General features: G+C 44.9%; 1 protein-coding gene across 7 annotated transcripts in view; it reads right to left on the bottom strand.

Annotated features, from left to right (window-relative positions):
• LAMA2 (laminin subunit alpha 2) overlaps positions 1-16,542 on the bottom strand; it is a 3,379,260-nt gene that overhangs the window by 1,312,007 nt on the left and 2,050,711 nt on the right. For all 7 annotated transcript variants that reach the window (XM_069234829.1, XM_069234828.1, XM_069234823.1 and 4 more), the window contains one exon: positions 4,704-4,840. In XM_069234829.1, the coding sequence (XP_069090930.1) occupies positions 4,704-4,840 (137 nt within the window). The remainder of the gene's footprint in view (positions 1-4,703; positions 4,841-16,542) is intronic.

The following is a 16,542-nucleotide window of genomic DNA, read 5'->3' on the forward strand; positions in this document are numbered from 1 at the left end:
TCTATCCATGTATACTGGATTGTAGTGAAACATGGGAGGGATAGTTGTGTGGCGTTCTCCTTTGCAGAGAGACCCTGGACACCTGGGCTGTAACTCCTGGAACTGGTGTTTTGCCTTTGATAGCTGTGCAAAGACATCTATGTTTACAAAGACGTATGCCAAGGACAATTGGTTTGATTTACGTTAGTAGTTTCATAGGCACTGGGGGGCAAGGGAAGGGAGAAATATCACCCATTAAATGTAGCTCACTAAATAAAAACCATAGAGTTCTCTGTCTGTGTGTATTTTATTGGTTTTACCTGGTTTGCAAATCCTTTGTTGCATAGAATAACCTCACTTAGGACCACCCTTGTAAAACAGGTAATGATATTGCTCGGAACATAACATTACTTTACTATATACTATATTATCTTACTACAGGACAGGACTACTGTTTCGTGAGGCCTGAATATAATGATATACTAGATGGGAGTAGCCCACCTACATCCTGTCTACCATAACACTGAGTCATCTAGTAAGCCCCATATAGATACATTACATTCATTTCTCTGACTACAGACATCTTGATCAGGATACGGTGGGTCAAAGTTGCTAAAGCCACCTTTATCTGCTATCATTCAATGTGAATGACTTGATTCCTTATATTAAAAGATAAAACATCCTTACTTATATAGCCACAAAATCCCCTGACAAAATCCCCTCCAGGAGGTTCAGATATCAAGGAGGGAACTGGATCAACTTAAAAGAAATTGGGTGGTGAGGGTTTTCAGTGCTAGCTATTCAGGTGGAGCAGAAAACACCACTGTGACAAGCGGAATGATAAAATCACCCAAGAAATGTGGATTTGTCATTCTTTACAAGAAAATATTCCAATCCATGATCTGGAAAACATGAGCAGACTATCGGGGAAGGTACAGCTTTACCGTGCTCAGCACTATGTACACAACAATGATGGTAAGTTCTATATATATAGGCCCAGCACAGATAAGGCTAGCTTCCTCTTTTCTCTTTAATGACCTTTAATGGAGTTCAGACATACTATGGCAGTGATGCTGGGGGAGAATGGGATCTTGTTAGACCTGACATGACTTAGGGTGGTCACCCCTAACTTTTTGCCTGTCTCCCTCCACTTTTTGGACCCTGTTTTACTGGCTTTTAGACTCTGCGCACTTTACCACTGCTAACCTGTGCTAAAGTGCATATGCTCTCTCCCTTTTTAAACATGGTAACTTTGGATCATACCTGATTAGACTATTTAATTTACTTATAAGTCCCTAGTAATGTGCACTATATGTGCCTAGGGCCTGTAGATTAAATGCTACTAGTGGGCCTGCAGCACTGGTTGTGCCACCCACTTAGGTAGCCCCATTAACCTTGTCTCAGGCTTGCCATTGCAAGGCCTGTGTGTGCAGTTTCACTGCCACTTCGACTTACCATTTAAAAGTACTTGCCAAGCCTAGAACTCCCCTTGTTCTACAAATAAGTCACCACTAATGTGTGCCTTAGGTAACCCCTAGAGCAGGGTGCTCTGTGGGTAAAAGGCAGGACATGTACCTGTGTAGTTATATGTCCTGGTAGTGTAAAACTCCTAAATTCGTTTTTACACTACTGTGAGGCCTGCTCCCTTCATAGGCTAACATTGGGGCTGCCCTCATACATTGTTGAAGTGGCAGCTGCTGATCTGAAAGGAGCAGGAATGTCATATTTAGTGTGGCCAAAATGGTAATACAAAATCCTGCTGACTGGTGAAGTCGTATTTAATATTACTATTCTAGAAATGCCACTTTTAGAAAGTGAGCATTTCTTTGCACTTAAATCTTTCTGTGCCTTACAATCCACGTCTGGCTGGGCTTGGTTGACAGCTCCTTGTGCATTCACTCAGACACACCCCAAACACAGGGTACTCAGCCACACTTGCATACATCTGCATTTTGAATGGGTCTCCTGGGCTGGGAGGGTGGAGGGCCTGCTCTCACACAAAGGACTGCCACACCCCCTACTGGGACCCGGCAGACAGGATTGAACTGAAAGGGGACCTGGTGCACTTCTTAGCCACTCTTTGAAGTCTCCCCCATTTCAAAGGCACATTTGGGTATAAAACAGGGCCTCTGCCCTACCTCATCAGACACTTGCTGGAGAAGAAACCTGAACCAGAAACTACAACCTGCTAAGAAGAACTGCCTGGCTGCTCAAAGGACTCACCTGTCTGCTTTCTACAAAGGACTGCTGCCTTGCTGTTGGCCTGCTGCCTTGCTGAACTCTTGTCTGGTTGTGAAAGTGCTCTCCAAGGGCTTGGATAGAGCTTGCCTCCTGTTCCCTGAAGTCTCAGGACCAAAAAGACTTCTCTTTTTCACTTGGACGCTTCGTGCGCCGAAATTTTCGATGCACAGCTTGTTCCGCGGCGAGAAAAACAGTGCACACCGACGCTGATCGACGCAATGCCTTCGGGACGACCGGAACTTCGACGCACGGCCTCGCAAGGACAACGCCGCCCGACCTCCAGAGGAGAAATCGACGCGACGCCTGCTGTGAGAGCGAAACTTCGAAGCACAGCCGCGCAGAACGACGCGCAGCCGGAAAACAAGCAGGAGAATCCACGCACAGACCCGGGACATCTGGTAATCCCCGCGATCCACAGAAAGAGACTGTCCGTGCACTGGAAAATGACGCACGACTTCCCCACATGAAAAATAACGACGCAAGTCTGTGTGTGCTGGGGAGAAATCGACGCACACACCATTTTTCCACGTATCTCTTTCTCTGCGGCCCTCTGCGGAGATTTTCCACTCCAAACCAGGTACTTTGTGCTTGAAAGAGACTTTGTTTGCTTTTTAAAGACTTAAGACACTTTATATCACTTTTCAGTGATATCTTTACAAATTCACATTGCAACTTTATTCGTTTTGACCTACAATTATCCTGATAAATATTATATATTTTTCTAAACACTGTGTGGTGTATTTTTGTGGTGCTATATGGTGGTATTGTATGATTTATTGCACAAATACTTTACACATTGCCTTCTAAGTTAAGCCTGACTGCTCATGCCAAGCTACCAGAGGGTGGGCACAGGCTAATTTTGGATTGTGTGTGACTTACCCTGACTAGAGTGAGGGTTCTTGCTTGGACAGAGGGTAACCTGACTGCCAACCAAAAACCCAATTTCTAACAGATCTCGCTCTGGATCTCTATATAGACTGATAGGGTGTCTAGAGCACATCAAATACCAGATATCAATCAATTCTGACTGATAATATATGTCAGACTTCAGCCAGACCAACTCGTTGCGCTTTCTACTGCCTGAATTATGGACAGTGGTAAGTGCGACGGGTGCTGCTGTACCCAATGTGCCGCCAAATTACTGCTGGCTAGATTATGAGCCAGCGTCAATATTAAAGCCCTGTTCACCGCAAGGCTGGCGGGTGGAAACAGTAATAGGGTCGGTGGTGTTCTGGTCGCACTGGCAATCGGTGGAGGTACTAGTTTGGCGGGTGGCCTCCGGTATCTGTCAAACCCGTAATGAGGGCCTGATTCTGCCTGAGCAGAGTGCGCACTTTGACTTAATGATCTCGGTGCTGCTTCAGCTGTTAATGTCCCACCCTCTGAGCTCTCCCGCCAGCTAAATGTGAGGAAAACTGAAATATTCAAATAGAGGATCCTAGGCACGCAAATGCGTAGCTAAATTCAGAAAGGAGGACAATCCCATAAAGGTTGGGAGCATCCTTAATAGTGTTATTACATCTACGCAGCAATTGAGCTTTATGTGAAGAAGTGTGCATCGCATATGAATGACTTCCTTATTTATTACATATTTCAAATCAAAATTTCCAAGGATGAAGATTAATACGGAGCTTATTGTACCTTCGTGCTGAGTTCACAATTTTTCCAATACCATAAGGTACGTTCCAGGAAAAAGTAATGCTTGTTTACGCAAGAAGCCAATTTTATGCAGCTTTCCCCCACCCTTGAGTTATGACTGGAGCTGCCATTGCAATAGTTCAGTCGAGAGGGCCATTTACACCTTGCCAGGGCTGGATTAGCAGACACATGCTAAAAGCGGAGATGCGGCTGATATTTCATTGTGATTGCAGGTGTTCGTGTTTTCGCCGAGCCGCAAGAATAATGAGCTTCCACAAAACATGCATAGGTAGCAGAAGGGAGCCTTGGGCGCCAAGATTCCTGTTAAGGCTAAAATCAGAAGTTAGCAGCGCTGCTTTATTTGCGGAACAAAGAACAACGGGGGATTGCACTGCTATTCCAGATCATGCTAAATTAGAGTTAAATATCACATAAAAATATGATTTAAGACGCAGCCTCGCTAACATTTCTACCACCAAGGCTGCAGTTATTGATGTAAATACAGCATAATTTACCAGCTATAAATTCTGGGGCTCGGCTGCCTAATTATCAATGCAACAGTGTAAAAAAATGCTTCTCCTATTTAATTGCGAACGAAACCACAATGCCCTATGAGAGATGGTTTCACATTCCCCTGTCAAGGCCTACTTGTTCCCAACAGACAATATTCCACCTTTCTGACAGATCTGCACTTAGCTTTAGGGCCGATAGGAACATTTACAGACACATCCAGAGGTGCTGGCTAAGTTGAAGGCATTCTACTTTCCAGGCCCTGGTAGCACAACATTTTATCCCAGGTCAAGACCAGCCCCTAATCACCACTATGTGAGAAGATAGTGACTCACCTTGCACCCGCCGACAAAGCTGTGGCCCCAGTAATTTGGTGCGCATTTATCACAACTCTCGCCAATGGTGTTTGGAGGGCAAACGCAGTGTCCTGTCTCCGGGTCGCAATTATTGCCGATGTGAGAGCACTCGCACGCTTGAAATGACAGAGAAAGGAGATATGTAAAGGTTAGTTTGTTTGCAACGAATGCTGTATCTAAGACAATGTTTAGCTTCTTGTTCTAATCCACTTCTTATTACATTACTACGCTCCGGTGCCACGAAAAATGGAACTATTCTTGACTATAAAATGAGAACTTCCAATAAGTGGTGAATAGGCAATGTACAAATGGATAACATTGACGTGCGTGCTCCTTTAAATTAAACAACTTCTGAGTACAACTGCTTTGCATATGGCAGTCACCGCGAAAGCAAGTTCCACTCAGCAGCTTTTGAGTTCCTTCAAACTTTGGACGTATGCCTGTCCCCCACCCACTCGACAAATAACATAACGTTTACAATTTAGCTTAATAATAAACTTTCAAAGCAAAATTACTAATGTTAGCCATTTTGGTACGTAACTAATGGCAACGAGAGGCACAGCAAAGGACACACTGCATCTCGCAGAAGAGGACAGAACTATAAGAGGTTTCAAACAGGGAAAAATATACACGACTCCTGCATCACAGCAAGTGTGAGGAGCCATAGATGGACCAAATGTGCCAGCATTCGAGAGTGTGTATTTGCGTGAGAGGCTTCAAGGGGGCAGTGGTAACCTGTTCTGGCAGTTGAGTCATTTGCTTCAGTGAAATTGTAAAAGTGTTCAAAGTGATGGGAGTGCGGGGAAGCAGTATGGGGCAAGCTGCAATTTAGGACGACGACCTTAGCCACTTAGCTAGGAGACAGCGAAATAGGGATACAAACATGTTTATTTCCATTTAGAGTCCCTCAGTTCATAAAAAAACCTGCGAGTCAACAAAGTACAGCATAAGTTAGAGGTTCAGTCTTCTGAAAAGGAGCTGGTGCCTCAATAAGAAAAGAGCTGCTTGCAAAACATATGTACCAGCGTAAACAGAATTTAGCCCAGGCCTACTCGAAATCTGTAGATGTGCGTAGAAAAGTCTCATTTGAACCTACCCAGTGCTCGGGCGGTCCCATTCTTGGGACGGGCAGCACTACATAGCTCATTTGTGGCAGGTGATGCCATTTCTGCCTGATTCTCATGCGCAGCACCTGGCACGAATGCCAAAGGTCTGAGTTAAAACACTCTTGGTAGCATATTTTACAATCCACACCGGCAGAGAGAGAAACCATTATTTAATTCTTTATCAAAGGGGAGATACCGCCCATGGGAAAACAATAAACAAAACAAAACTATGGTTACGAAGCCAGTGTTTTTCTCTTATGGGCATCTCAGATGTTTCATCATGCAGATATCAGTATTCTAAAATAAGAACCCGAAAGTTATGCTACTTTCAACAGAGATGGTTAGAACAACAATCGCATCCTAACTCCATTGTCTAGTTTCTCATGCCCGAGTTAGACTTCCATCACTCTACTTAACATGAGGGATCTCAATGAAAACTTACAGGCTAATTGCTACACGGAATTTTGAGGAACATTCTTTCACCTCATTATGTGTATTAAGAATATCGGATGAGGAAATAGAGCCAGATTCGTATTCTATTGTGGTTACTTAACTTATCTATAGGAATATGACACGTTCCCTGAACAGTTGTAAATGACAGATGTAGATCAAGGAAAATATGCAAGACAGGCATATTTTCAGGAGCTTTTAGTGGTAGGAATGAGAAAAGGGGCATTCACGCTAAAGTGGTAAGGAGGTGGTCATTGGAAATTTCATCAAACAACTAGATTTGAACGTTATGGTATTCACAAACATTTTCAATTGTCATTGTACTCTGTATGTTAACATTTATTCAAAAACAGGAGTAATTGTACAAACAAGATGGAAAATCTCCCTAGTTGGCCACCACATATTTGTATTAATTGTGGACACCTTCCCAAATTCTGTAGTTACCAGTGACAATGGGAAGGCGTGACTGTATGAAAAGGTCCCCTAGTCGTAACTTCTTATCACAACTCCCCACATACTACCCAAATCATCAGGCAACACAGCATCTACACCACCACTATCCAACACAAAGCTCCACATAAACGCAAAAGTATCTCAAAATGTTCATTTTTTGAAAAAAACATTCTCCTTTCCACCTCCACCAAAATCCACAAGCACAATACACCCCCCAAATCAGCCACATCAAAATGCAATACTCCCCAACACCTCTGCCAGTACTACACCACCCACCCTCACAAAGCACCATGATATGAAGAAGAAAGAAAGATAATAACTAAAAAACCTGCTCTTCAACACATGATCCACAAACAAAAAATGCTCTAACATCTCTGACCTACTCACATAACTAACACTAGACCTCACTTTCGTTACAGACACATGACTCAGCAAAGATATGCACCCAAATGCCAGGGCTCCATTCTACCTGATTGTCTCATCATAAACAAAGATAAAATTGAATTGGCAAACTTGGAGGAACTCTGGCTGTCATACATAGGAAATCACTACTAATTACATCAATTGAAAACCTCACCATTGATGGCTATGAATCCATGATGATACGACGTCACCCTACTCCAACTATAGCTTATTCCTTCCTATTAGACCACCACACTGAAATGCCAACTTTAAGACTTTCTAGGTGACCTCAACATGTGGTTTGATAAAAAGAATCTAACCACAACCACAGTTATCATAACCAATGTTGAAGCCTTCAACCTTCAACAAATCATTTCTGGCCCAACTCACCGCACAGGACAGGCTCCAGACATTATATTTGCTTTTTAGTAGGGGTGTGGCCAACATGGCGACCGGGATGGCCGCATAACTCGCAGCTCCGCTCCCGGCCTAATCTAAGTATCCTGCTCCAGATGCCTGTGCCCTAAAAACGACGGGCGTCGCTTGCTCTGTGAAGGGGGACATCACCGTGGTGCATCAGATTGATTTGGGTGCTATGAGCGCCTAGGGACGAGCGGCCACTCGGAGAGCGGCCGGGCCGAGTGCTGGAGGGTGCGGCCTGCCTGGATGCGGCGTCGGGCCGGAAAGCTGCCCTTCGTTGCCTGAATTGAAGCTGGTGGCGGACTCGCGGTCCCCGCGCGGTCGCGTACCGGACCAGCTCCTGAGCCAGGATCGCTGCCCTCGGAGCAGGTGAGGGACTGTGTTGATGCCCAGGGGCTCTGCGCTCGGTGGTCCGCGCCCACCTGGAGGTGTGGCCTCGTCTGCTGCACTGTGCGAGCTGGGCCGGCAGACTCCCTGCGTCCCATCCTGGGGGCCCTCAGAGCTTGAACCGCCCTCATCGAGGAGCAAAGAGCGGGGAGGTGGATCCCCGCAATTCCCTGAAGGCCCCGAATGCAGTGTTTGCTCGAGGAGCTGCGGACCCCATGTACTGAGAAGTAGGTGGCTGGGACTGCGCTAGGCTTGGGGCTGCGGCAGAAACATGGGAGGGTATTATACTCCCCGAATATAAAACAAATAAACGGGCACAAACCTGCGATCACCCTCGCGCCTTACCGGCGACATTGATCGAGTCACGGCACTTACAAAATATTCAAGTGCCTCTATTAACAATTGCACATATAGGTGACAGTACAAACTTTAGCTAAAAACAGATCTGCCCATTCGGAATCGCTACAAGTGCTGGCGTAATCCGAGACTTTGTGTACCCACTAAAAGCCATCTACTCAAAAACCCAAGTTCTCTGCGGGGCACACATTACACAACCAGTGAGCTGCTTCATCAAGCACCCTAACCCGGATCTGATTGCTCCAAGCAGAGTCTATGGCTTAAACCTACGAATAAAATGCAAACCAACCACACAGTGAATCTATAAAGCCCGTGACCTTGTTACAACACTTAAACCTGTTTCTCCTTGTGCTCAAGAACTAGAACACTGAAAAACTTCTCCGCCCAGCATTAAACAAGCTACCTACATAAATGTGACAAACTCCTGCAATGTTAATCGACTGACACAGTGCAAAACACAGCTGTTTGCAATAACATTATATTACAGACAACCAATGGGCAAACCGAAGCCCCTCGGGCACCCCCAGGGAACATGGACTCCGGCGCATCACCCCCACCTGCAGAACACTCAGTCACTTACCAGGCACTACAAAAGATGGAATAACACTACAAACACACACAACACAATTTGAAAAGATATTGCAAGCTATATTAGACACCAAAACCACCTTGGAAGCAAAAATAGGCTCAGTAGTCGAGGATGTTAACCTGCTGATCACAGACCAACAGGCTTTAGCTGAAAAGGTTGCAGGTCTGGAAAAAGACACGTCACACCTCTCACCATCGATAATTGACCTCCAATCACAGATGGGGGCTGTATCGGCAGAGGTGGAAGCATTAAAGCGCAGAGCCGAAGACGCTGAAGGCAGGTCACGCCACAACAACATCCGTTTCGTGGGATTTCCTGAACGTGTCGAAGGCCCTAGCGCAGAACTGTTTATTGAACAATGGCTAACGGAAACGATATTAAAGAACAATATCCCAAAGTTTTTCTCTATAGAGCATGCCAACAGGGTCCCTGGAAGGCCCTCGCCTCCTGGCGCTCAACCCCGCCCCCTTATAGCAAGACTCCTTAACTATTGTGATGGAGACCTCATCTTGCAATTGTTCCGTAAAGCAGGCCCAATACACTTCGAAAGTGCGGAAATCTCAGCCTACCCAGACTTCACCGCGGAGGTACAGAAAAAGCGCAACTCATTTTTCGGGTCAAAGAGCGACTACGAGACCACAACATCAAATACACTCTGCTGTTCCCTGCCAAACTCTGAATACAGGATGATACCCGCACTCTCTCTTTTTCACTACACTGGAGAATGCATGGACCTGGCTACACGCTAAAGGCCTCGCTGACCCGGTAAACACAAGAAACTCCACAGACAAAAGGCCTCCCCCGAAGGATAAATGAAGACCCCGCAGAAAGCAAGAAACCAAACATACCCACGAGCAGTCTTGTGAGGAGCGATCTCTACTATTAGAGACTACATCTCGCTTTGTCAATGCATCTCCAACGTCCATGTCTGGACAAGCAGAAGCAGATCCGGACCTGGAGGTAAACTCTGACTCTACGGACTCCGCCCGGGGCCCCAATCTTTCTCTACAGACGGCAGATGACATTTGCTAGCTACTTTAGACTTAAACGCTACGGTACATTGGTCCTTGCCCCACCTATGGGGTCATAACTCACTCCGAACAGCTACCTAAGCACCACCAGGGTGCGCCTCCGACTCATCGTCACTCCCGGCCACATCATCTTGATCACCAATGCCCCCGGACAGAGGCACCATCACCAAGAGCACAACGGGCCGGGATTCCTATTGGTTCGAACCCATTAACCTGAAGCTCCATACGGACCGTTACACCAGGCTGGCAAGTACTGAAACACCACCGTCCTTGCCACAACCACAGTTACTGTTATACATAGTTAATGTTATTGTTTTCACTAAAAGGGATACATCCCTGTTACAGAAATTAGTCTATGACAATAGAAGTATGCGTCATTACTGTGTAATTATTAAGTATATGCTAGGTAACTCCAATACAAAATGGCTAGGCGTAATAGGCACGAAGTACATTATTAACACGCGTAGAGCCAGATCCACAAACTTGCAATGCGACCGTACATAATTACAAATACCTCATGGCCTCCCAGAGTCAACAGTACACCCCACAATATAAAATACTTACATGGAACATAAGAGGCATGTCATCCCTGCGCAAACGGCAACAGATCTATACATACCTCAGGAGACACCAAATACATTTTGTCATGTTGCAGAAGGCACATTTGGCTAAGCCCTCGCTGGAGAACACAAAAGCAAAATGGAAGGGACAATTATATGGCACTACCTTCTCAACATACGCCCGAGGGGTGTCGATCTGGATAGCCCCACTGGGTCCCATATGTTATGTCTCGCACACAATGCTATCCAAATGGACGTTATGTGATCCTAGAAGGTGCCCTAGACGGCAACCCAATAGCATTAGTAGCACTATATACTCCCAATGCAAACCAACGTGAATTCTTATGGACACTCAAAAGTAGTAAGCTTAGCGACCCGGCAATAAACACCATATGGGGTGGCAATTTTAATTGTGTCTTAGATACTCAGAAGGACCGTTCATTTCCCCCACTGGACAGTACTCCAGCTAGACGAGCTTCACTCGACCTAGCAGATTGAGCCTCCAACAATGGTCTAAGAGAAATCTGGAGAACCGGACACCCCACACTCCGCAAATATTCTTCCTACTCACCAGTGCACAAACTACACACAAGAATAGATATGGTATTCGCATCAACTGACATAATTCCAAAAATAACTACATCTGGATATCTGGCTCGCACCATATCAGACCACAACCAGCTCTATGTTACCTTGCTATGGGGCCGCACACACACTCGTATTCCAACATGGCGCCTGCAGCCAGATGCCCTCACAGATCCTCCTTTTCACGCTGAGCTAGCCAAGTGTTTGTTGGATTATTTCTCCTTAAATAAAAACACAACATCATCACGCGCCACTGAATGGGACGCCCACAAAGTTGTAATTCGGGGTCACTGCCTAGCAGCCTCTGTGGGGGTCAAAAAAACACTTATTAAGGAGCTACTAGTGCTGGAGTCCAAATTACGTAAGGCAGAGATAGAGGTCTCTACAAACGGAGCCTCACTAGAAACACTGAATTCGCTGAAGGCTAATCACAGAGAGGCTGACATTAGACTAAGCAAGCATGACTACAGACATTTTAAAGCGCGGCAACATGCGGAGGGAGACAGGTCGGGCAAACTGTTAGCATGGCTGGTCCGTCAGCCATCACAATCCTCGCCCATAGGTGTGATTAGGCTGCACTTATTAGCTGTGGTTAATACTCAGACTGAAATTAACGAGGCCTTTCACATGTACTATCGCTCCCTATATCAACCCACCATCCCCCCACCTGAACAACAGCTGACTGAACTCCTGGCGCTGATTCCACAAAACCTAAACATTACCGACAACACAGACACACTGGATGGCCCCATTACTATTGAGGAACTACGCTTAGCTCTTTCTCAAATGGCACGTGGCAAAACCCCTGGATCAGACGGATTGCCAGTGGAATACCATAACTCACAAGCCACTCATCTCCTGCAACCTCTACTTGAGGTGTTTAACGAAGCACGCAATAGGAAACAGCTGCCGGACTCCATGCGCGAAGCACTGACAGTGGTGCTACCAAAACCAGGCCGTGACCCACTGGACGTTAGATCTTACAGACCACTCTCCCTTCTAAATTCTGACTGAAAACTTCTAGGGAAGATCCTAGCAAACAGACTACTCCCTGACCTAACAAGCTTAATTCACCCTGATCAACCGGTATTCATCCCAGGGAGAAATACCTTTTTAAATATAAGACGATTAATCCGCATAATGCATAGCGCCACAGAAACAGTTGCTGTATCTCTAGATACAGAAAAAGCATTTGATACGCTAGGCTGGGATTATCTTTTTCGTACTCTTAAAGCGTTTGGCTTTCAGAACAGCTTCATCAGCTGGATCGCAACATTATATTCCAAACCAACAGCCCGAGTCAAAATGGGTCAAGTAATGTCAGAGGCATTCCCCATCGGCAGAGGCACTAGACAAGGTTGCCCGCTCTCTCCCTTATTATTTGCAATAGCTATGGAACCACTGGCAATTAAGCTTCGTAGTTACGCTCATATATGGGGCATCCCAGAATTTAATACATATCATATTATATCCTTATACGCAGATGATGCCCTGGTATACCTGCGCAATCATACTGCTTCCATAACAGGGGTAATGCAAATTCTGGATAATTTTGCCCTCGCCTCTGGCTTGCACGTCAACTGGACTAAATCGTGTATTTTTCCTCTTACATGCATACCCAATGAGCAGCATATGACACTACCCCAACACCAACTGCCATGGACACACCGGACCTTTAAGGATTTAGGTGTTCATATATACCACTCCATGGCAGACCTAAGAGAGGGCAACCTAGACAGACTGCTCCGGTCTACCCGCGGCTCATTGTCATTATGGAGCTCACTTCCTCTATCCCCTTTGGGCTGTGCGGCCATAGCCAAAATGTTAATCCTACCGAGATTTTTATATTACTTTACTGCACTCCCGATATCTTTGCCACGCTCGTTTTTTCATAAACTACACTCTTTATTGACTGATTTACTCTGGGGCAAGGACAGACGCAGGGTAGCACTAGCCATCACACAATATCCACAAGAAGGAGGCGGGTTTGGCATGCCGAATTTTGAACTATATTATGCAGCAGCCCAGCTTCAATGGGTAACCATGTGGCTTAGCGAACCGTCCACCCCAGAGTGTGCAGCAATAACTGCTTACACAGCACCACAAACGATACTGACATCATTGCTAGCTGGACCCCCCTATCCACTAATTAATTTCCCCTGTTGCATACAGCCAGACTCTGCTGGCGGAGCTATGTCCAGGGCAGAATCCCAACCCCCCCTTATTCCCCTTCACTGCCACTCTCTCAAGTGCCGGGTATTCATGCTCTCTCCTCTCACCATGATATACGCGTTACTAAAACACTGAACATAGGGGACCTTTACACGGGCTCTAAAGCGAGTACCTTCGCAGAATTGGTATCTGCTGGAATTATGCAACCCCAGGCCTTCTTGACATTCAGTGCCATCACCAAACTCCTACACAACCTTTGGGGACGCAATCCCTACAAACACAGCAAATCTCCTTTATTTAACTCAATACTTACTATGGGCAATGCAAAGGGCATCATCACTAAACTATATAAAATACTCCTAACAGGTGCCCGCACTGACTTAGCTCAGGTTAAACTCCGCTGGGACTCCATCCTTACTACACCAATCACCCAGAAAACTTGGGAAGCAGCCCTCGCCACGATCAAGTCCGTATCGTGCAATACCAGACTGAGATACACTCAATTTAATTACATTCATCAGTCATATCTTTCCCCGGCCCGTATCAATAAAATATACCCAAATTCTAAACCAGAATGCCCTAGGTGCGCCACTCCTGCAGCTAATTTCTATCACATGGTCTGGGACTGCCACCCAGTAAATACTGGTTGGCGTCGCATCACTGAAACCACAGCAGACATTGTAGCTCACATGCTTGCACCCATACCGGAATCATGCTCGCTGGGTATACGGCATCGTGTCAAAGGAGACAAACATACTCACAAGTTTATAGACCTCGCATTTGTGGTATACAAGCGGTTGATTGACACACACTGGAAGGCCCCAAATGACCCTCCTTACTCCGCCTGGCTTAGGGACCTGTACAATTGCACACTAGCAGAGGCTCACTCATTAAGACAATTGCAATATAAGGGTCAGATACAAGAGGGTGCTGAAAACTGGGATCTCTTTGTAGTAAAAATTTAAACCAGAGACGATATGTACCCTCCCAGAGACGCTAGGCACCCGATGGGGGATCCCCTGTTCAATATTCATAACATCTGATCCCTCATACCTCTCCTACTATTTCAGCATGACATCACCATACCCAACTGAAACATAAAATCAAGTGACAAGTGGAGCTTTATCCTGGTGAGAATCTAGGTAACAAGATTGTGTACCACTAACCTGTTAGCCCTGACCTGACCCCACTACTAATTACATTATACACACGTAAAGTAAAGATACCTCTCTTGCCTCTACAGCCTAATGTTACCTCTATTATTCATGACGCTACTATATATACCTAAGCAGAATAATTGATATGACTATTGTTACAAGTTGCACAATTTTAAGTTGTATGCCAGTACGCTGAATTGAAACCGTATTGTACAAAATTTACAAATACGTGTAGATGTACATGAGTACAGAAGATGTTTATTCTCTTTCTTAACTAAGTGGAATGTACTGTTGCTTTTGTATTATGTTTAATAAACAGATTAAAAAAATAAAATGCCTTTTAGTATAAGTCACAGTTACAGACAACTCCTGTGTAAGCTGGGTTGAACACAATATCACTTTCAAGATCAACACAATATCAATGGCAACACATCAAAGACACATCAAAGACACCAAAACCCAACAACAACAAAGGTTTATACTAGTAATGAAAAAAACTAAACATCCATTAACTCAACACCACCTTAAAAGAACCACAAGAAACATGCAACCAAAAAACATACCCCCTTCTACAAATGGATCCCCACTGCACTGGACAAACAGATACTAACAGAGACCAAATCCAGGTTTGACCACAAAAAGAACACCACATGGGTTAATGACAACATTAAAAGAATGAAAACACAATTTAATACACTACAGCACAAGTAGGGAACATCAAAAGATGTATCAGACAAAAGCACACTTAGCTACTATAACACAGTGTACAGATGAGCCATCAGCACCACAAAAAGACACCACTACTCCACATGCATAACTGAAGCAGATTGCTCTTTCAAAGAACTACATCTTATTCCAACAGAATTGTGAAATCCAAAGTGCCAAAACACAGAAACACCACAATCACAAGACTTCTGTGACAAAATCCTCAATTAATTTATCACAAAAAGAAAAAAGATGGAAAAGACCTTAAGGAGAGCACAGGCAACATCATAACAACACATGACCTAACCACCATAGAAAGAGACAATAATAACCATCCATCAGTGCATACTTTAAATACCTTGTCCGTCACAACGGTGACAGCTATCCCGTTCGCCAAAATATAAATCCTATTGTTTCCTATGGGATTGATATTTTGTCGGATGAGATATCTGTCACCGTTGTGATGAGTAACCCTTCTGCCCTAAATCTAAATCAAGCCCTAACTCCAATTTTAGACTCCAATTCCATATTCCTTCACATTTGCAGAATGATTTGAAATGTTCAGTTTTACATTTTTCTGCTTTATTGGCATATAACTTATTAATCTATTTGTATTATTTAATGTTCTACACTGTTGTGGTCCCCTTGAGTAGGCTTAACAAATCCCCAGGGGCTCCTGGACCAAAGGTTAAGGACCACTGGCCTAAGGAACTTGAATCCCCTCCAACAATATCAACAGAAGTTAGATTCCTACGGAAAACCAAGGATTCCATCCTATTCTTGATACTGTATGTTAACAATGTCTCAAAGAGTGTTTTTCACACAATGAAGGCACTATGGGCCTGATTTAGAACTCAGCGGATGGGTTACTCCATCAGAACGGTAACTGATATCCCTTCTGACAAAATCTAAATCCCATAGAATATAAAGGGATTTAAATTTGGCAGACAGGATATCCTTCACAGTTGTGACGGAGTAACCCGACTGCCGAGCTCTAAATCAGGCCCTATGTTGCATCTTTCCACATCTCTCATACCAACATAAACTGCAAGCCATCCTCATACTCGTAATTGCCAAGGCTGACTATGCCAACAGCATAAACCTTTGCGCACCCGCATTCATCATGCACAAAATACAACGTATCCACAATGTTGCCTCAAGGCTATTTCTCTGCCTTCACCCAAGAGAACTACAGTCCTGCAACTGCTCCAATGACTACCTATAGCCAGAATGGCAATGTTCAAGGCACTCTGCTTTGTCCACAAAGCATCCCAAGAAAGAAGACAGCTATACCTGTGGACACTGCACTCCAGGTTGGCACGACTTATCATCATACCACCTTATTATAAGAAATACGTATGAGGCACTGCTTTTTCAATTCAAGCTGCCAAGATCTGCAATGTATGACCAGCCACCATTAAAATCTCCTAGGAGCTTATACACT

This window comes from Pleurodeles waltl, chromosome 5 (assembly GCF_031143425.1).
Source record: "Pleurodeles waltl isolate 20211129_DDA chromosome 5, aPleWal1.hap1.20221129, whole genome shotgun sequence".
Taxonomy (NCBI): domain Eukaryota; kingdom Metazoa; phylum Chordata; class Amphibia; order Caudata; family Salamandridae; genus Pleurodeles; species Pleurodeles waltl.